This window comes from Mesoplodon densirostris, chromosome 11, assembly GCF_025265405.1.
Source record: "Mesoplodon densirostris isolate mMesDen1 chromosome 11, mMesDen1 primary haplotype, whole genome shotgun sequence".
NCBI classification, from domain to species: Eukaryota; Metazoa; Chordata; class Mammalia; order Artiodactyla; family Ziphiidae; genus Mesoplodon; species Mesoplodon densirostris.
In genome coordinates, this window is record NC_082671.1 from 99,001,439 (window position 1) to 99,022,930 (window position 21,492).

Here is a 21,492-nt window from a genome sequence, read left to right on the forward strand (position 1 = left end):
TCCAGATGCCACTATTAACTGATTACATTTACCAGAATAAACAGTAGCAATAAAGAGTATCTTAATTCGAATAGCTATGGCAGACTTGTCAAATTAAAAAGAAAAAACTATTGAGTGAAACTGAAAGAATCCTACTAAACAACCTTCTAATAGATGAGAATATAATTGCATGCTGCAATTATATACATAACAGCATTTCAGCTGAACACCTTAAAATCATTTGATTCTCTAAAATAGACTAAGTCAATAAATCTAGTTTTTCCTGGAAATTGTATTTATTTTGTAGCAAGTGTTAAATTGCCATATCCCAGTAGTCTGAAAAATATATTATTAAACAGTATAAATCTGCCAGTGCCTTAAAAAGAGTGATAAAAGTTAACTCCATTTGACCTTATGATGTTGCATAGAGTTCTTGGAATCCAAGAATTTAAATCCACTGGCATGTGCAGTCTATAGGTTCCTGGAGAGTGTGCAGGACTTCAGTGCCATTGCCTGAGCAATACAGTGGCACAGTCAAGTTGCGCACTCCATTTTCACGACAACACTTACAGAATCTTAGATGGCTCTCAATATTGATGTTAAATATGGTAGCTGATGGGCATTGTCCATCGCAAGATGCAACATTTATCTGTAAGGAGAGACGAGAAAAATGTTTTAAAAATTTTAAAACAGTAATATTGATTCCACTAAGGTAGCATATTGTTTGTCCAAGATGGCAATCTGACATAACTCAAAGTATGAAATGTGCACACATAACTAGACAGATCTATGGACTATAGTAATCACAATCTAATGATTCTATTGTAACCTGTATTGTATCACAATTAAGTAGACTATAGAATCAGACAGGTCTTATTAAAGTGGGAAAAGTTAGAACTAAGACTATTTTTGCTGATTAAAATTACACACTTAAGACAATATGTGGTCAAATATATTTAGGTTTAAATTTCCATCTCTCTGGATTGCAATTAACATTCAGAACTGTTGATTATTTATGCCAAGAATAATTCATACTTCTTCACAAACAGAATATTTTAATATTAGAATGTAGGAATAGTCTCCAAAAGTTAAATATTTTAAGTGTTGGCATTTTGTTGGCTTACAAACTTACCAGTGCTGTGACACATATACTTCTGGAAAGACACATATGCTTTATGTAACAAATGATATTTTTCCACTTACAGAGCTTTGACTTATACAGTCCTCTTTCCTTATGATTGATCTAATAATCACTTTCTGGCATGGTCTTTCTTCTCGTTTGCCTGATAAAATACAGAATGTATTTATTCATCAAAAGTCCATATCAAATTGTTTCTTAATTCAATTAAACATATGAATATATTTATAATTAAAAACTGATATATTTATATAAAACATATTTCTATAATAAGAGATAGTGAAAATTTTACTCTTAGTTTGTTAATATTTATTTTCAACTTCTTTTCTCATATATTTTCTAGCTTTATATTTATCTCTTTATCTTATTGTCTTAGAATAATTATCATAATCATAAATCAAACATATTCCACACATGGAGTAATGCTAACATCAACCTGTGTCGGGTGTATATTTATTATTATATTTAATGTAATATTTATACATTATATTTTAATGTAATACATATTTACCTGTACAGGTACAGGTAAATATACATGTACATAATTAAGGCATACATACATACATATATATATAAATCTATTTTAAAATATAAACTGATAGATTTAAAGTCACATTATCTTAATGGATATTAGTGTAAAATTCAAGAAGGTAACTGAATTATTATCAACCATGTTGAAATGTATGGATGACTCATACTTGATTTTATGGCTCTGAAACGATGTCACAATTTCTAATGAAAACCCTTTGTATTAATTAATCTATTAATATGCTTCTGTGTGCATGATGTATTATCACTTGATCATACACCCAATAATATATAGTTAATGCTGTATGGTAGAGAATGTAGTCCCTGAATCAGGATACTAAACCACCAAGGTTCTCATCTCACTCTGTTACTAACTTGCTCTGTCACTTTAGGAAAGAGACTAAATCATTCTGAGTTTCCTTGTTTGCAAAAGACTGGAATTAGAGCTCCAATCTTCAAATGAGTTTAAGCGCAAAATCTCGATTTAAAATAAATGCTTGTATGAAATCTGAACATGTGAAGTATATAAAAGTTAAGCCACTCTGGTTGAAGCAGAGATGGGTCGCAAAGACGGCCTGAAATTAAACTGTTCTCGCCCAGGCCATCCATGACTTTCAATTGCTGTTGTCAGAGGTCACATCTCGGTTCTCATCCTACGTGACTTCTCAGCGGCGTCTGACTCAGCCCACCGCCCTCTCCTCCTGGATACACCTTCTGCACTTGGCTTCCAGAGCGTCCCCTTTGCTCTGCCTGCCATCTCTTTGTGGCTCCTCCTCAATCTCCTATGCTTGTCCTTTCTCCTTTCCCCGACCCCCCAAATACGTTGTGGACTGAGGCTCAGTGTTGGTGGCAGAGGGCAGGCTGTTGTGTGCCTTAAGATGCTTTCACCCAGTGGTTACTTCATTAGCCCTTCTAGTCTCATAAGTTTTAAAACAAAGAATAGTCAAGAAGGAAACCATCTTTGACATGACCTCTAAGGCCCTTATCTTCTTCTATCACTTTCATCCCTGTGCCATGACTGTACTTTGCCATTTCCTCCACCTTGAACACTCTTCACTCTACCCGGCTGGCTCCCAAGGACACTCAGTCCCTATTCAAACGACACCTCATCACAGAGGCATTCTCTAGTCACCCACTTAAAGGAACAACCCGATCTCCCTCCCTCTCCATCACTTTTATTCTGCACTATTGTTCTTTATACCATTCATCACTACCTGACATAATAATGTATATTTACCTCTTATTGTTTCTTCCCCTTCTTGATAACATACACTATGCATGCAGATATTGTTTCATCCGCTATCATAGTCCCAGTGCCTAAAAGGGTGTCTGGTACGTGAGAGGCACTCAATGAAAATCTGTTTGTGTTAACTCATTCAATGAATGAAACTGGGACAGCATAAATGTATTGTTAGTTGGCTGGATGTGTTCGTGCCAAGAGCCATTTCCTATTTATTCCTCAGAGACTTTATGGTAACACATTTTGTTTAGCATAGCACCGGCAACAATACGCAATATCCACAGTCTCCCTGATAAGGCCTGGTCACCCAAAAGCAAAGACTATGGACAGGGGTTCTCTAATGCCAAAGCAGAAACTACTTCACAAGGCCTTATACGTCAGATGAGAGAAAATGAGGAGGTGTGTTATTATTCTGCACTTCACAGAGCTTGGCAAAATTGAAATATCCTGAGGCCAGGCACTGGAGAGGCCTAAATCTATTGAGCATTACTGATTAGTGTGATACACTTTTCTGAACCTTCATTTCCTCACCTGTAGGGAAACCATACCTACCTCCCCACCTACCTTCCAGAACTGTGGTGAAGATTCGTTGCAGTGCTGTCTGCTATGGGTTTAATAGAGTGTTGACATGTGACAGACAATCAATAGTAGCCATATGGTCAAGTCAAACAGATCTTCCCCTGTCTGCCCTCAGATAACATAAATACACTCACTTCTCTAATAATTAAAATGGGGTTACAGAATAAGGTGTTTACATTGCAATGGGATTCTATTCCTGTATCTCATACGTATGGAAGAGTCTAGAATCTAAAGAAGCAGAAGGAAAAAGACATGAGAGCATAAAAATATAAACTTCCTTAGATTCTGGAGCCTAAATTTCACTCCTTGAGTTCTGGATACAATGACTATTTGATACACATTAGTTTACATTTGATTCAGAGAAAACAATGAAAAATTGCTCATTTCTAATGAGCAAAAAATTTTCATTAGTATGTGTCTAAGAGCCCCAGTTATTAAAAAGCATTAAGTGGTACTCTATTACCCGCTAAAGTCCTGGCAATATAGCTGTTATGGGTTGAATTCTGCCTTCCAAATACTCCTATGTGCCTCAGAATGTGATCTTATTTGGAGATAGGATTTTTTCCGGAGGTAATCAAGTGAAAAAGAGGTCATTAGGGTGGGCCCTAATTCATATGACTGGTGTCCTTATGACTGGAAATTTGGAAACAGATCCACTTACAAGGAGAACACCGTGTGAACATGAAGATGGCCATCTAACAAGCCAAGAAGAGAGGGCTGGAGGAGACCCTTCCCTCACAGCCCTCAGAGGGTATCAACCCTACTGACACCTTTGTTTTAGACTTCTAACCTCCAGAACTTTGAGACAATCAATTTCTGCTAAGTCACACAGTTTCTGGTATTTTGTTAACAGCAGCCCCAGCAAATGAATACAAGAACAAATTGGACATCAGAATGTTTGTTGTGGGTGGGTATGAATGTGTTGGATTTTACATTTCACACCTCATGTAAATAGACTCTGTCGTTCCAGCCCTGCACTGATGAGCAGACAACATCAGTCAGCCTCTGCCCTCTCCTAAAACTTATACTGATAATGTTCCAGAATATCACTAGCTGTTAAAAAGCAGGCTGTGAGATCAGGCCTGGGGTGAAATCCCACAAGAGGTATGACTTAGATGAGTTACTTAAACTTTCTAAACTGAAAATCAGGATAAATGCAGAACCCATCATTGGAATTTTGTGAGAAATAAATTGTCAGTAGAAAACGGGTGAGTTTCTGATTTATAAGCTGTTATTATGTTCAATAATATATATTTTACTTATGTTTCATCAAAATTTTAATACATTTTATTTTTTTTTAAAGATAATTATTTTATTTTATTTTTAATTAATTAATTTATTTTTCCCTGCGTTGGGTCTTCATTGCTGCGTGAGGGCTTTCTCTAGTTGCAGTGAGCAGGGGCTACTCTTCGTTGAGGTGCATGGGCTTCTCATTGCGGTGGCTTCTCTTGTTGTGGAGCACAGGCTCTAGGCGCGCGGGCTTCAGTAGTTGTGCCTCGCACTCTAGAGCGCAGGCTCTGTAGTTGTGGCACACGGGCTTAGTTGCTCTGCGGCATGTGGGATCTTCCCGGACCAGGGATCAAACCCGTGTCCCCTGCATTGTCAGGCAGATTCTTAACCACTGTGCCACCAGGTAAGTCCCTAATACATTTTAATATTGTTTTCAATATAACTAACACCTCTAAATAGACAAGACTATTCTTACATATTTATGGGATTTAGCCCTTCATGAAAAAAGTTCAGAACTCTCCCTTGAGAAGCATGATAATTTGTGTCTAAGAATCCAACCCTACACAGTGGCATTATTAACCTGAATTGTGTTGTAGCCTTTCTTCCCAAAAGCTTCTCTAAACAATGTTAAAATTATTATTTATGCCAAGTTGCCTAAAACCTTTTTCTTTTTTTTTTGTTTTAGTATTTTCATTGGATTTTAATAACTTTATTATATGTGAGATTGAACATTTTTTTCCATTATTAAAGTGAAGTTTGCATTAAAACTAACCATTTTTAAATACACAATTTAGTAGCATTTAATACATGCAAAATGTTGTACGTCCACCACCTTATCCAATATCAGAACATTTTCATCACTCCAGAAAGAAACCCCATACCCATGAAGCAGCACTCCCCCACTCCCCTCTAAAACTTTTTTCTTGACATAAATTCATGAACACAAAAAATAAAATCATAAACACATAAATGGTTGCATGAATACCCCTCTATTCTATTTCAGTCCTTAAAATCATTAAAAAGCACTACGAAATAAACCTTATAATTCAAATAAATATATTGCATGCACATAATTTTGTTAAATAATAAACATTATAAAATTTGTTTCCCTCATTGCAACATAGGAACTGAATTTTATGAGAAAAAATAATAATCATGAGCAATTCAAACTAATCAAATTAATGTATGTAATTTGTCTTCACTTACAGATCTTGCAACAGCCTTCATTATAAAGCTTTACAATCCCTTCATTCTAGGAAGAAAAAAGGAATAATGTTAAGATTCAGTGTTTTGTCATTTCATCCTAAACTAGAAATAGAAAACCAACTTTCTCAATATTTTTACTAAATATCACAAAGACTTTATAGAAAGATGATTGAAATTTAACAATTTCTAATAAGAATTTGTTTGTAAAATTAGGAGCAGATATTTTGTTTAAAATTTGTTATTTCTTCATTAGTAATATGAAAAAGTGCAAAAGGATTAACTTACTTAAAAGAACCCATTTTAAATACCACAAAAGATTTTCTTACCAAATCAAAGTACTAATAGGGACTCTAAATAGAGGCCATTATATCTTTTAAACTCCTTGAAATAATCTGAACTACTTTTTGAGACTAGACTGAGTTCCTGAATATAACTGAATGTTAAAATGATGTCTCTTTTTCTTTAATATTTTATTATTCAAAAAAAATTCCCCACTTCAGGATGTCTCTTGCCAAAGGCTAAATTAAGAAAATTTCATCTATTTTGGAATTCTTACAGTAAGTTGCTAATTGCTTTTAGTAACTTGCTAATTGTAACTCAAATAAAAGAATTTATTCTATAAAAATGAATCTGTGAAATAAGATGATGCCTAAGATTCTTTCAAGAGCTGAAATTCTATTACTTTAGTACATATTGTATCTCACTAGCCAGCCAGCTAGCTAACCATCATCACTAAAATAGCACATCATGAAAAAAAAGTGAAACTATGCTATTTCTCTACACTTAAAGAAAAATATTGCCTCACACAACAGAATAAAGCTTACTTTTCATTAGGGATTATTATCTCCTAAATAATTAAGGCTACAAAGAATCTTTTTTTAAAAATTGTGTGACTTTAGAAAATCTACTCTCCCAGTAGGCTCTTCTACGAGAGAAAAGGGAATTGGAAGAGCAAAACTAAAGAATCAGCAATGCTCTGGCATGTGCTGAGTTTCACAGTGGCCCATGCTCAGAGAAACTACGGCAAATTTCATTTAGGCTAGTATGCTTTAAACAGCGAATGACAGCATAAATCTGCTGTGTGTTTAAGAAAGAGAAATTTGACCAAGTTCTGATTGATTAGTTTATTAATCCATATGGAAAGAAGAGGCTAAGTTGGCTGATCAAAGGATTTTTCAATAATCCTTTCATCTACATATTAAAAACCCATAGCATCATGTCCATTCAGGGAGACTCAAAATTATTTGGAATGCCATATATAACTCAAAGTGTCAAACTGAGGAAATATAATAGAGCTTTTATGTATACATGAAAATAAAACATTTAGCAAAATAAATAAGCCATAATGTATGTATGTATGACCTTGGAAAACATATTAATGTGTATTTTCTAAATTATATTTAATGCCAAATTTTCTTAGCTATAACAAAGTACAAACCATTTTGCATTCAGTCTCATTAAAAGGGGGACAGACCATACTGTACTTCAGAATCATCGTCCCTTCGTCAGTCTTAACACATTCAAATGTGGTACAATTATAGTGCCAGGTACTCCCCTCCTAAAAATAAAAGAGAAAGTTACTGTTTGCTTATTAAAATCTGCTATATTTCTCAAGTAGAATGTTTCCTATCCTACTGAATCAGAAGTCAAGATTCAGAGAGCTTCTTGTAACATAAAATGTCCATCTGGCATTGTCCCCAAACTTATCTAAAATAATTAAAAATACATATATGTGGTATGTGTGTGGGTGGGTGTTTTGGTTTCATACTAGAACCAAGATGTAAATGTGAAACAAAGCAACAGAGAGGAAAGAAGCAAATAAGTATCTTTTTCTACTACAAAATTAATTATCTAATATGGCCAAGTGTCAAAGGTCTTGCTCTAATATTCCCTTACTAATTATAAAACAACAAATCATATTACTTAGTATGCCTCCTCTCTTGAGGTTTGTTTATTTTTCCTTCTACTCCCTTATCACCAAAAAATTAAAAATCTTTGGATGATAGTGATTATTCACCTATGGCTCTAGTTTTCTATACCTTCTGGTTACTTTTAAACATATCCCTATTCTTTTAACAACTTTTTCAACATATTAAATGTTTACTTCATTCTTTTTTAAAAATTTATTTATTTTATTTATTTATTTTTGGCTGCATTGGGTCTTTGTTGCTGTGCATGGGCTTTCTCTAGTTGTGGCGAGCAGGGCTACTCTTTGTTATGGTGCGCGGGCTTCTCATTGCGGTGGCTTGTCTTGTTGCGGAGCACAGGCTCCAGGCGCATGGGCTTCAGTAGTTGTGCCACTCAGGCTCCGTAGTTGTGGCACAAGGGCTTAGTTGCTCCTTGGTATGTGAGGTCTTCCCGGACCAGGGCTCGAACCCGTGTCGCCTGCATTGGCAGGCGGATTCCTAACCACTGTGCCACCAGGGGAGTCCCTAAGTGTTTATTTCATTCTTGATTTCAGAATTCCTATTTAGAAATAAAATCAGCTGAAAATAATTATTATATAATTATTAGGCTGTAATTGTTGATTTTTTTTATTTTATAACCTGCATTTTAAAATGCTAGTCAGACTCTGACTTGAAGATTTCTTGTGAACCAGCAAAGAATTCTGACAAAGTTTATTTTCTGTAGATTCTATTTTAATGTATAAATATCATCAGGTCTTCTATGAATCTCAACTGGAAAAGATCTACAAGTCCAGGTATAAAAGAAGATAAAACATTCAAATTCGAATATTAATTCTAATATTCAATTCAAATAGTACTATCTAATTTATCTGAAATCAAAAATTACTTGTTCCATAAGAATTAGATTTCTAGATAACTAAAGCTTATCTTTGAAAGAGCCAAGAGTTAACAATCTTGATATATGTTTACCTATATTACATTACTTGTTGTGTTCTCAAAAAATATTCTAAATATAATTTAATCTTTTATTTCTTTTTCTTTTGGGTCTATGAGTAATCCCTTGTACTTAAGAACACCATAAATAAGACATCCATATAATTAAACTATTAATGGAAAAAATTTAAGGATAGCAATAATAAATTGGAACTACCTTCAGGTAATGTAAATTATAAACAGAATTTGTGACCCTCCTAAATCTGATGACATCACTAACAACTGTACTAATACACTGTTCCATTCTTCTACTCTAAAAAAGGAAAGGAGTAGGTCAGTCTTCAAACCTCCATAGAGTTATTATGAGATAACAGAAGAATTCTGAATAATAATTTTATTGTTTTGGGCAGAAAGATGTGGTAGAGCATTCATTACTCTTGGGATCTTCTTTTAAAAAAATTTTTCAAATATTCTTGATCTTTTGTCATATTTACCCACTGAAATCTTTGATACCTGAAATAATATAAAGTGCTAACAACTTGAGTTTCAGATTTCTATCAAAATGTTTCATTTCAAATGAGTGAATAAAATAACATTGCTCTTTTCCTTTGTTCTAATTATTAGAAATCAACATTTCTCAAAGTCCATTCCTAACATCTGGGGAAAAAAGTAAGGATCTATGATAAAATAAGTTTGAGAAGCCATTTTAACATGCTCCTTTACAACAGAAATCAGATACTTTAAAATGTAACTATGTCTTGTGTGTTGTAAGCATGCTGTATATGGGTGTGCTTGTTGCATGTAGAACACTATGTGTGTGTGTGAGTGATATTTTTCAAATTTATGGGAACAGCTTCTTTAGAAAATAGCACAGACAGCTACCCTCCGTGGAGCACATTTTAGGAACGAAGAAATTCATACCTCATATATAACTGATGTTCCATTTTCCATTTGAAATTTGCAGGATACATTTTTGCAGGTACCACAACAATCATAATCACTTGGCGATGGAGTGTATACCTGGTGCTGTGCATAGTAATAATAATAATTTGAATTAGCTGATAACAATACTGATATTTTTAATGAATTCATTCTGAAAGTGCTTCCCAATATTACCTATGCTGTCTCAGAACACCTGTAAAGCATTTCTGAGGTTGAATTTGAAGCACTTCAAATAATAACTGACTTTATATAGCTGTATTAGAAGTGAAGTAGTTGTTAACCTTTACATCTAGCAGCCAAGATTCATCAAGTAGATTTAACAAGCTCAGGTCAAACAAGCTGTATAGGTAATAAGATTCCTGAAGCTCAAGGTTATACACAGGAAAAGGAAACTGCATTATATAGATATGTTACAAATTAACAGATTATTAAAGAACTATTCAAGTGTATATTTTTAACTTATGGAGTATTCACTCATTCAAATTCTACAGCTGCCATTTAAAGATTAATTAACTCCCACCAGAATGACTTACAAAGAATACTTACAACATCACATTCTTTTGAACAATTCAACATTGTAAAATTCAAAGTGTGGAAGCCTGTATTGTTATCTTTCTCTTCTAGACAATCTACCATGTAACAAAAGTCCCCTTCCACATACTTTATCATAGATTGGCCAGGATTCAATACTGATACTTCTTGAAATACACACACATCATCCTTTTCTAAGAAAACAAGAAAAGTCAACAAAAAGTACTATATTAAGTTTTTTATTAATTGATCATTGGAACTTTTATTTAAGTCTATGTTTTTATTGTGATGTGCAATTTTTTCAAAACCAGTAAAGATCTTTACCTTTATATATTGTTAACAGCTCAAGAGTTCACTTAATAATGAATGTAGCATTTATTCCTTAACACAGAGTAAGAAATTGATTCCTAAACTCAACTGCTATACACTGTTTGAACTGCCTCTAAAAACTATACTTTATAGCAGATTCCAGAATTTTAGCCCAAAGTGATCATCAAGCTACTTGCTGTTCCCTCTTCTGGAAACATAACGTGACAATTTTGGGGAGTGGATATAAATGGAGGCAAAATCTAAATCAGCAACAGTAGGTCTCTTCATGAAGGGATTGTGTAACATTTCATGTTTTTTGTTATTCTGAGAGAAAATTTTCAATCTTTTGTGTTGCAAAATAAAGTCATATAAATCATACTTTATGATGAAGGTAGGTGATATAATGTGCTATCACATCATTAAAAGTGGCTTATAGTAGGCTAGAATAGTGATGAAGAATACAGCTCAGAAGCTCTTTGTGCCTTGCCAACATTGGATTTAACTCTTCTCTCATATAAAAATACAAAAGTTTTAAGCTATTGAACAAAAGTTTATTTTCTATTAACCTACTAATACTTAATATGAAGATTTGTTATTTCATAGAAAAATCAACCTTATGCTTTGCAGTGTTAACATCAATAATAATAAAACAGTGAGCAAAAATCTCTGACTTTTAGATGTTGTCTATTTTTAAATTAAATTATATACACTAAAAAGAACCCTGGCATCAACTTTAAATTCTGTGAAGCCTCTGAAAAAGAATAATTTTTATGTCCGGTTATCAAGTTTCTCAGAACATTTAGGAATATTACAAAAGAAGAAATTGAAAAATAAAAAGTACACTTTTTATACTTAAAAACTGGCCAATGGCTTAAAATGTGTAATACATCTCAAAACTTATTTTTAATTTATTCATAGTAAACAACAGATATCAATAATATTCATTATCATTTAAAAGTTTCAAAAAACATAGTTACCACAGAGATACTGTACACATCCACAGTTACTCTGAAAGTCGCGGTCTATTGCAGGAAATTCTCCCTATTAGAAAGATATTATTACATGACTTATCAATATGGCTTATTATATTACCATTGTAAAAAAAAAAGCACAATATAACATCTAATAAGTTTCCTACCCCACAGCCACATAGCAAGTTCATAAAAATATCTGACAGTGAACAAGCTTTGATTAACCCAGTAGTCATTTAATTAGTAGCCTATAGAAAATACTCACAATAAAAATGTGATCATAGACCACTCAGTCTCTCTAAACTCAAATTTCCTTATCTATTAAATGAGTGAAGGTGGATAAGATGATCTTTATGATGTGTCCTAACTTTAAAATTATATTTAGATTCTGAGCTTCCAGTGGGCAATTAGAAATAAAAGAAGGCTTGCTAACCCTAGAAAATTCTCTTGATGAAAATGTTCTTGATCTGCTCTGTAGAGGTGGTCTAGAACTCTGATGTCTGCATCAGAGCAAGGCTGCTTTAGCATATAAAACAAGAGCAGAAGAGTGTAGTACAATGATTAATAGCACAGGCACAGGAACAAGACTGCCCTTGTGCCAATCATGCTCTGCTACTTAATAGCTCCGTCATCTAGGGCAGATTACTTAGCCAGTCTGCTCCTCACCTTCCTCATCTGTAAAATGGGGATAATAATACCGTCTGCCTCAGAATTTTTGAAAGAAATAAATGGATCAACATATGTAAAGAGCTTAAGACAAGCTGATGTACAGAAAGTGCTATAACCTTTAGCTGTTAGTAAATTGCTGTGATGACCAATGCTTAAACTTTTCCCTACTAGGGAAATGGTATAGGTTCTTCTCAAGTGTAGGACTCAGGCTTAAAGTTTCAAGAATTGTATTTTAAACATCAACTTTTCCTGGGTGTGTTTAATTTTCATATGACATCAGTAATAAAAACTAATTTGATTCTTGACACAAAAAATAACTCAAATTCATAGTAATATATAAAAGGCACTTTTCTCCATAAGCTAATAATATCTCAGTTTTTATAGTGCTTTACGAGTTGTAAAGTAGTTTCATAGACATTAATGCCTTTGATGTTTTATGACTTTTAGTCATTACACAATTCTAATGGGATTGGAAATAAAATATTGGAATACAGAGTTAAATATAATAATAAATCAAACTCCCCCACTGCATAAATTACTCCAAAAGATTAGATGGTGATTTTAAAAATATATCATCTTAGACACTGAAACAAATATTTAGCAATTTCAGGAACAATGGGTCAGGTCAATACCTTTGTAGAACAAGGGATGTTAAAAATAAATTGCCTTGCATGGGCATTTAGACACAACCCTTGGTCTAATTCCTGAAGATCTCAGTCTATCATTTACTCTCTCTAGACCTCAGTTTTCTTACTTATAAAATGAGCTAAATATATCTACTTTGTGAAGATTCAATGAAATAATATACAAAACTTGTTATGTAAACTGTGAAGAACTTGAGAAAAATACAATATCATAATTCCACTCTTTTCTGTAGGTGTATGTATATAGTGTATACACAAAATAACCCAAAAGAATTTTTATGAAAGTTACTTGTAAAGCCTAAACATTCTATGCAAATCACAGATGGTAACTCATCATTAGAGTAAATGTTAGATTAATGCTTTTTTTAAATACAATTTAATTAATTTATTTGACATACAAAAGCTGTACATAACTGATGTACACAACTTGACAAATTTGGAGATAAGTCTACATCATGAAATGTCACCGTGCCATAGACCTATCCATTAACTCCAAAAGTTTCCTCCCACTCTCTTATTTATTATTATTATTATATTGTGGAAAGAACACTTAGCGTGGACTCTACCCCCTTGGCAAATTTTTAAGTCTACAATACAGTGCTGTTAACTATAGTCACTATGCTGTACAACAGTTCTCCCAGCACTTATTCATCCCGCATAACTGAAATTTTGCACCCTGCTTTTTAAATGAAACAGTGGTATCCTAAGAAGGGTTCTGTTACTTTAAAAAGTGCCTCATTTATTCCCCAGAATATAGCCTTGGCCTGAAAAGTCTGAATGAGTTTCTAATGATACACATTGTTTGAGAAGGAAAAGAAAAAATCTTTGTGAAAGAAAACATGTCTTCTTTGATAAATAAGGCCAGGAATATATTATCTTTCTCAAGTCTTAGAGGCATACCATGGAGGTAAATACTTAAAGAAAAAAAAAAGACTTGTAAAGCACCATAACCTCCATCTAATGGTTAAATAAGTGATACCAGAGTCATAATTATTATTTCTAAAAATTAAAGTTTTGGAATTTCTGTAAGGTTTGCATGTTCATACATAACCCCTAACAAGGTACAGACAGTTAGTTACATGTTTATACCCCCTCCTCCTCTGAAACAGATGCATTGTTAGTTCACTTTCTTAAAGAATCACTGGGAAATCTTTCATTACTGAGGTAATATATTTTCAATACTGTGCTTATTTTAAGACCAGTGAACTTAAGTAGATATAAGACTGGTAGATTCAGTCACCAGTGGAAAAAAAATAACATATTGATTGTACTTTCCTGTCTCAAGTATAATTTAAAATGTTGACTGCTCCCTAATATCAGAGAAGATTTAATCTACTTCAGTACAACTTAAAGAGAACAATTCCATTAACTCTGAAAAGAAATCAGAAATGAAAGCAATAAAGGAAGAATAAACTGATTTGAATTATATTAAAATTCAATAAAAATATGTGTTCTTACCACTTCACAAGTTGGCACAACAAAACTTTCACAGCTACATTCTAAAAGGCAAAAAACAACATATTTATATTGATCAAATATATTAGTACATTCTAATAAAACTTTGAAATATGAAAATTAGTTACCACAGTGCCATGCTGGACAACATTGACCAGATACATTTTCTTTCACAAGTTTCATATCTTGTGCACAGACGAGTAGTGGCGTAGGACAGAGATTTGGCTCACACACTAAATAGAAAAATAACATGAGTAAAGATTAACTTCACGTAGTTGCTAGTTTTCACTAGCTACCATTTAGTCCACTGCCATTACTGATGTGATACATGGACTTGGATCTCCCCAGAGCTGCCTCTCCCACCACCCAATTGCAGTGTGTTGGTAAGGACAGAACCAATGACTCTCACGCAGATACAACAACAGTAATAGAACTAGGACACGCTCATCAGGTTAAGAGCCCTGAGAAAGGGCAGGGGGGCAAGAAGAGAAAGGAGGTGAAGAGGGGATGGAATCACGTGTATATCTAGAAAGTCTATCTAGGATGATGAGAAAAGTCATAGCTAATCTATTTTGGGGAGGTAACAATACTGTCCAAGAAGCACTCTTAGATGTATGAAAACATTACATGTATTTAATATGCTAGAACTCAACTAAGGTCTCATGTAACAGTACAATTAACATGCACTGGCCTTCTTAAATATTGAACATATCTAGATATTTGTAATTAGTTGAAATATACTTACCACAGTAATACTGAGGACAACAGAAGTGTGTAGTATTAAGGTCCACAGTGAGAAATTCTCCATCAGTACATAGTGGAATAGGTTCAGTGCAGGTTTTGCAAACTAAAGGTGAAACAAAAAGGCAAAGTCACAGCTGAGCTAAAAACAAACTAGTTATCAGTTCACATTACTGTACACATATAAAATCAAAATAAAAATACATTATGTAAAACAAAATAGGAAGCAAGGAAAATAAGGATTTAATAAACGGATCTCCTTATTTGGTCATAAAAACAATAATACTATCTGAGTGTACTGCTTTATACTTTCCCAAGCACAGTGATACAGAAGAACCATCTTACCAGAAATATAAGATTTCAGGAGTAATTTGTTCTTACTAGGATCAAAATACCATTTATTTACTTATTTAAGTTTTCTTAATTCACTACTCTTGATCACTCCTATGAATGAACAATGTAGTAGGCCCCTGTTCTTCTGAGCTCTTAGCATCCCTCTTCCAACTTTGATAACAACTCTCTTAATGCACTTGAGGAAATGCCTCACCTACGCAGCCTTGGAGTGACTCTTAATTAAGGTGCCTCACTCTTACCAGGCCCACGTGTAGGAAAAACCCACGAATGACGAATGAGACGAATGTCTCATTTAGACGAATGAGAATGTCTTTCTACAGCATTTGAGTCATAAATAGAGGCACATCAAGACAAGAAATGGATGTTGCTGACTCAATCATGAGTGACTGCCACCTAGAGAAGCTGGTTTCCCTCCTTCCCAGGGCTTGGTTGAATGCTTCATCTTGATTCTACAAAATCTTGATTCCCCAATTCTCCCAATAATTGGTTGTGCTTAAGCTAGCCAGAATCAATCAGTTGTTGCCACTGCAGTCAAAGAACCTTAAATGATACAAAAAGAAGTGCTTTGATCTACATAGGTTTATCTGAAACCTACATTAATCAACAGCCTTTGATATGATAATTCCTCAGTGAAATGGAAAAGAGAATTCTTTATTTTTCAAAGTCTAGTTCGTCAGAATATTTAGCTCAAATTCAGTCATTTCCCAGACACCTTTCATTTATTTCTACCATTCTCTTTTCGAGATCATCTGCTTACACAGGATATACAGGAGATGAAGTTTTAAAGAGGTAGGCTGCTTAGCAGAGTCGTTTATTTAGTTGGTTATTCTGGAAAGCCAGGGCTAAATTTTTCTCTAAAAAGAACTAGGTGCTAGCCTTATTTTTTTTAATTGATTATATTATCTTGATCATGTTTTCAATGATGTACATAGTCTTTGTCAATAGGGAAAAGTAGTACTAATTGAAATAATTGTCAAGAATCATTGAAAATGCTGTACTTTCTTTTCTGCTATTCTTGTTCAGTTGAATTTTAAGAGTATATCAGAAGAATATTGGTTACCATTGAGTCCCATGAAATTCACATGAAATCAGAGATTTTCCCTAGATCCTCCCTCTTCTTCCAGGAAATGACCTCACAGAATGCTTACCACAGGCAGGAGGAAAGCAGCAAGTCTCTTCCTGTTGAACCTGCAACATGAACTGGTCTTCTCTGCACTCTGGCACTGCAATTTTGGGGCATTTGAGTGGGTCACATTCTGCAGAAACATTCCAGAGATATTTGGAAATGTGTATAGAGTGAGACAATAAATAAATGAAATAGTGTGGCTCAGTTCTCTTTGAATTTAGTGATAATTAGCTCATTAAAAAAATCTTAATCTTAGTGGAAATATATAGGAAATAGCAGGTTATTTATATTTAAAATAAATATTTTACATATAAAATATATGTCAATAGACATTTAAAACATATATATAACATTCTATTAATCATATATATGATTAATCATCTGTATGTATGTGTGTGTGTGTGTGTGTATATACATATATATATATATATATATATATATATATATATATCCTGCTATAAAATCTTAGCAGAAATGTATAGGAAATGGCAAATTATTTACATTTAAAATATACAAATATATACATTCAAAATACATATTTCCACTGAAATTAAGGTCTTTAGAATGAGTTAATTATATATATAATAAATAGATTTAAAGTTCATATATATACATATTTATAAAGAAATTGCAGGTTTTTAAAAAGCTACCTTTAGCAAGACAGCTCTGCAAACAATCTTTTATAATAAATTTCCTTGTAGACACAAAAATGAGAATTTAATCCACTACTCTGAACAGTGAACCTCATTCTTACTTTTCCTAATTAATTACTCACCACATTGGTACTGTGGACAGCAAGAAAGAGGGCTATGGCCAACGATCAATTTTTGACTATTTGTACATGTTGGAATGGCAGTTTCACACAAAGTCATGTCACAGCCTGGAAATAAACAGAAGTATTAAAAAATTTGTGAACACAACTAAAATCCTGTGTTTCTAACTCAAAGCAGGGAAATGAATCTCACTATGCATGTCTTTACACTACAATTAAACCATTCAGCTCACAGAATGGTCATATGTGAAAAGGCAGCAGAGTTAAGGTTACCTATTGTTGTCTTTGACCCCTGATTGTCATAAGTCAAAGATTCCCAGATCTTTTATCTTCACGTATTTCTGAATATTATTATTTGATAATAGCCAGAGTTTTGCATGTCTATTTGCAAAATCAACAAAACTATAATGAGGTAAAACTTGCTTTGAGAAAGTGTAGGTGACATTTATGGCAATATTTTCATTGTTACTTTAACCCCATACATTTTTTTTTAACGCCAAGCATCATGCCTGCCCTGCTTTTTCACAAAGAATATCAACATATTTTGTGGCATTAACAGACTGTAAAGCTTCAGCCTGCATACATACTGCAAACTTCCTTTGAACAGCAGGTCCACTTATCAGTGAAGCCCAGGACAACTTCAGCTTCTCGTTCACAAATTGGCGAGGGCTCTTCATCACAATCAGGTTCTATGGGAATAATACTTCCATTCTCCAAACATTTGTACAGGGCACATTCGTCAATGCCCCCATTCCAAATCTCCCCAGCAGTTCGAGGCTGGTCTTCACTATCAGTGCACGCTTAAAAAGATGGTCAATGTTATATCACTTAGAACCTGGGCACGAAAATAAACCAAGCTGTGATGTTTTGATTTCAGACTGTGACTTGGCCCAGTGACACAGGTAACATGTCACATTATCTACCCTTTCTCAGCTTCTTCTTTTTGTTCATCAGCTACTAGCTTACATTTTTCTTTAATGAAATTTTTATGGTCCACAGAAAATATTTTTCCCTTCTACAACTATCTATAAATTTGCATGTCCTCTTCTATAAATAAGATGATTTCTTAATTATTTTTTATTCATTTTAAGTCTTGTTAATACAATTTATTTAGCTTGAACAAACTTAGTAACATAAATTTTAATTGGTTTTAAAATATCAACTGTTAAAACTAGTATTAGAAAACAAGGTAGTCTCTACCACACATTAACATGTTTGTCATATCAGAATTCAAAACATTTCCGCTTTAAAATCTAAATGTAGAAAGTAGGTAGTCAAGCAAAATATTTAGTGACTCTATTACTTTTATCATGAATGTTTTACATAATGATAAATATGGCCCTCTAGTAGTTCTTTTAAGGAATAATAAAGATAAATGAAGTGACCACCATATTCCCAGCCTCCAGTGAATTTCTCTTTATTTACTACCAAACCAATCTCACAGGTCCCTAAAAACAAATATACCCATGTATATTCTCAAATTCTTCCACAAATACTTTCTTCAGTGGCAAACACAAACTTTTTTCTGAAACAATATATGCATTTCACTTCTACTTGCCTTTCCCTTGAATTACTAGCGTTACTTCTGACCATAACAATGAGCCCTATGATAGATAAAGTACTGTACTGTGGTTTTCTCAGTTGGGCCCTTTTTTATCCACAACCACCACAGAGACAATGTGTCAGGATAAAATGGTTTGAAAATGAAAGTAGAAATACTCAATGTTTTCTCCCAGATAATAACACTCTGAAATTTCTTGAGTGTTTATTTTTCTCTAGGCACTGTTACAAAACTTTCTATTATTTTATGTATCCCACGCTAACCTTGTGGGATAAGTCCTATTATTTTCCCCATTTTGCAGATGCATAACCTCAGGCTCATAGAGGTAAAGCTGAATCATTAATACATGAAATAATTGAACTTTCAATTCAGTCCACACACTATTCTCTTCATTCTTAATGTGCCATATTCTTTTCCAGTTATTATAAACATAAGTAGAGATTAAAACGTATCACCACCGAAGCCCCTAATTCTGGTAACTTCAACTGAAATCATATTAAAATCAAACTACATACTCTCTTCCTTTCCAGCACTTAGGTGACCTTTAATCAATCTTTCTCAGCACATCTCTCCAAGTTCTAAAAAAGTATTATATATTTGCTGGGTCCCTAAGATGTCATTTTGTACTTCTCTGCTTACCACATTCTTTCTCTGGAATGCACTGAGTTGACTCTGGCCTGTGAAGAATGGTTCCATTTTTGCACACACAGTCTTCTCTTAATTTCTGACGTGAAGAGTGTCCATAGAACCATCTGTTCAGACACGTTCTTGCTTCACAAGGTCGCACGCAGGGTTGATATTCCTTCCCCTCTGGGCAACTCAAAGCTATAAATAATAGAGGATTTGTGGAATTTGCTAATGATAAAAGTGACCTACTTGAATTCTAGTAAAAGGAAGAAATGTTAGTTTTCTTTCTGAAAATAAATTTTGCACATTTTCAGTCTCCTCAAAGTCCATTTTTCATGTATTACTTAACTATAAATTAGAAACAAAACAATCAATGAGTATTTTTGAGCATCTTCCAGGTGTCCAGCTAGTATTATGTTATAGCAGGAAAAATTCATCTGATTTATATCAAATAAATATGACCAAAACGCAGCCCAAATTTGGTTGGCATAAATATAAAGTCAACTATTATGAAGTTACTGCTCTGTGCAGTAGAAGATACAACAGCCCACACAGAATAAGCACAGAAACATGTTTTAAATATGCAACTCAACCAAGTCATAGAAAAGAAAAATCCCGCGTATTTAGGCTTAATCCTTCACTGTCAAAAGAAACTACCATTGCTGAGCAGTTTCTAAATGATGCTTCAGAAAATTCTTGTTGATTTTCAGTGATCTTAAAAAGTCATACTGTTGGACTTCCCTGGTGGTGCAGTGGTTGAGAGTCCGCCTGCCGATGCAGGGGACACGGGTTCATGCCCCGGTCCGGGAAGATCCCACATGCCGCAGAGCAGCTGGGCCCGTGAGCCATGGCCGCTGAGCCTGCGCGTCCGGAGCCTGTGCTCCGCAACGGGAGAGGCCACAACAGTGAGAAGCCCGCGTACCGCAAAAAAAAAAAAAAAAAAAAGTCATACTGTTAAAAAATGAACATGCAGGGGCTTCCCTGGTGGCGCAGTGGTTGAGCGTCTGCCTGCTAATGCAGGGGACACGGGTTCGAGCCCTGGGCAGGAAGGATCCCACATGCCACGGAGCAACTAGGCCTGTGAGCCACAACTACTGAGCCTGCACATCTGGAGCCTGTGCTCCACAACAAGAGAGGTCGCGATAGTAAGAGGCCCGTGCACTGCGATGAAGAGTGGCCCCCGCTTGCCCCAACTAGAGAAAGCCCTCGCACAGAAACGAAGACCCAACACAGCAAAAATAAATTAATTAATAATAAATAAACTCCTACCCCCAACATCTTCTTAAAAAAAAAAATGAACATGCAGGCGGTGGAGGTGTAAAATGGTAACATCTCAGTAGAGAACGATTGTAGTAGTAAAACTGAAGATGTCGTATGTTCCCAGTGAATCAAGTAACCCCACTCTTGAATAGTGAGTACCTCTGGGGGAGTAGGGAGAGGAAAGGGACAAGAGAGGGTACACCAGGAGCTGCTTTATTTCTGAAGTGGAGTCATGTAACTGGTGTCTATGATATATTATTCTTTATCTGTGCATTTTATTCTTTTTGGGGGGGATGAAAACCTTTTATTTTGAGCATTTTAGTAACATTCATTTTGAAAACCTTTTACCATTGAATGACTATAATTAAATTAACAATATTTTCTGTAAAATGTGCCCAAGATTGTTGAAAAGTTTTAAAAAAATTTGTATGAAAAGTTATAACTTGATGAGAAAGCTTGAGCCCTATGTATAAAAATGGGCAAAGGATAAATATAAAAGAAAAAGGGAATACAAACATGTATCTGGAAAAATATCGAACCTAGATATTAATCAAAGAAAGCCAGAAAGATTGGTTTCTAGGATGTAGATATTATGTTAGGAAGAAGGAAAAGGGGGAAGAAAAATCTCCAACCTCTCCACATACGACGTGTAAGGACAAGCATGGGAAAGAGAGGCAGGTTGAATGAGGACCAGCAAAGTGTGCTGTAGGATATAAGATTAAAATCCCCTTCAAACCTCTGTGATTTCTTCAATATTTCAATCTATTTTGCTAACTAACATTTGTGGACT

At 34.2% G+C, this 21,492-nt stretch overlaps 1 protein-coding gene across 1 annotated transcript in view; it reads right to left on the reverse strand.

Moving 5' to 3' along the window:
- Nucleotides 1–427: 427 nt before the first annotated feature.
- The window catches only part of OTOGL (otogelin like), a 153,278-nt gene continuing 132,213 nt past the window's right edge, over nucleotides 428–21,492 (reverse strand). Inside the window, exons 45-58 of the mRNA XM_060114241.1 lie at nucleotides 19,455–19,640; nucleotides 17,842–18,054; nucleotides 17,258–17,362; nucleotides 16,505–16,612; nucleotides 15,007–15,108; nucleotides 14,390–14,494; nucleotides 14,265–14,305; nucleotides 11,500–11,563; nucleotides 10,229–10,407; nucleotides 9,662–9,766; nucleotides 7,339–7,458; nucleotides 5,901–5,946; nucleotides 1,183–1,262; nucleotides 428–628 (exon numbers count right to left, since the gene is read on the reverse strand). Of these exons, the coding sequence (XP_059970224.1) occupies nucleotides 428–628; nucleotides 1,183–1,262; nucleotides 5,901–5,946; nucleotides 7,339–7,458; nucleotides 9,662–9,766; nucleotides 10,229–10,407; nucleotides 11,500–11,563; nucleotides 14,265–14,305; nucleotides 14,390–14,494; nucleotides 15,007–15,108; nucleotides 16,505–16,612; nucleotides 17,258–17,362; nucleotides 17,842–18,054; nucleotides 19,455–19,640 (1,655 nt within the window). The remainder of the gene's footprint in view (nucleotides 629–1,182; nucleotides 1,263–5,900; nucleotides 5,947–7,338; nucleotides 7,459–9,661; nucleotides 9,767–10,228; nucleotides 10,408–11,499; nucleotides 11,564–14,264; nucleotides 14,306–14,389; nucleotides 14,495–15,006; nucleotides 15,109–16,504; nucleotides 16,613–17,257; nucleotides 17,363–17,841; nucleotides 18,055–19,454; nucleotides 19,641–21,492) is intronic.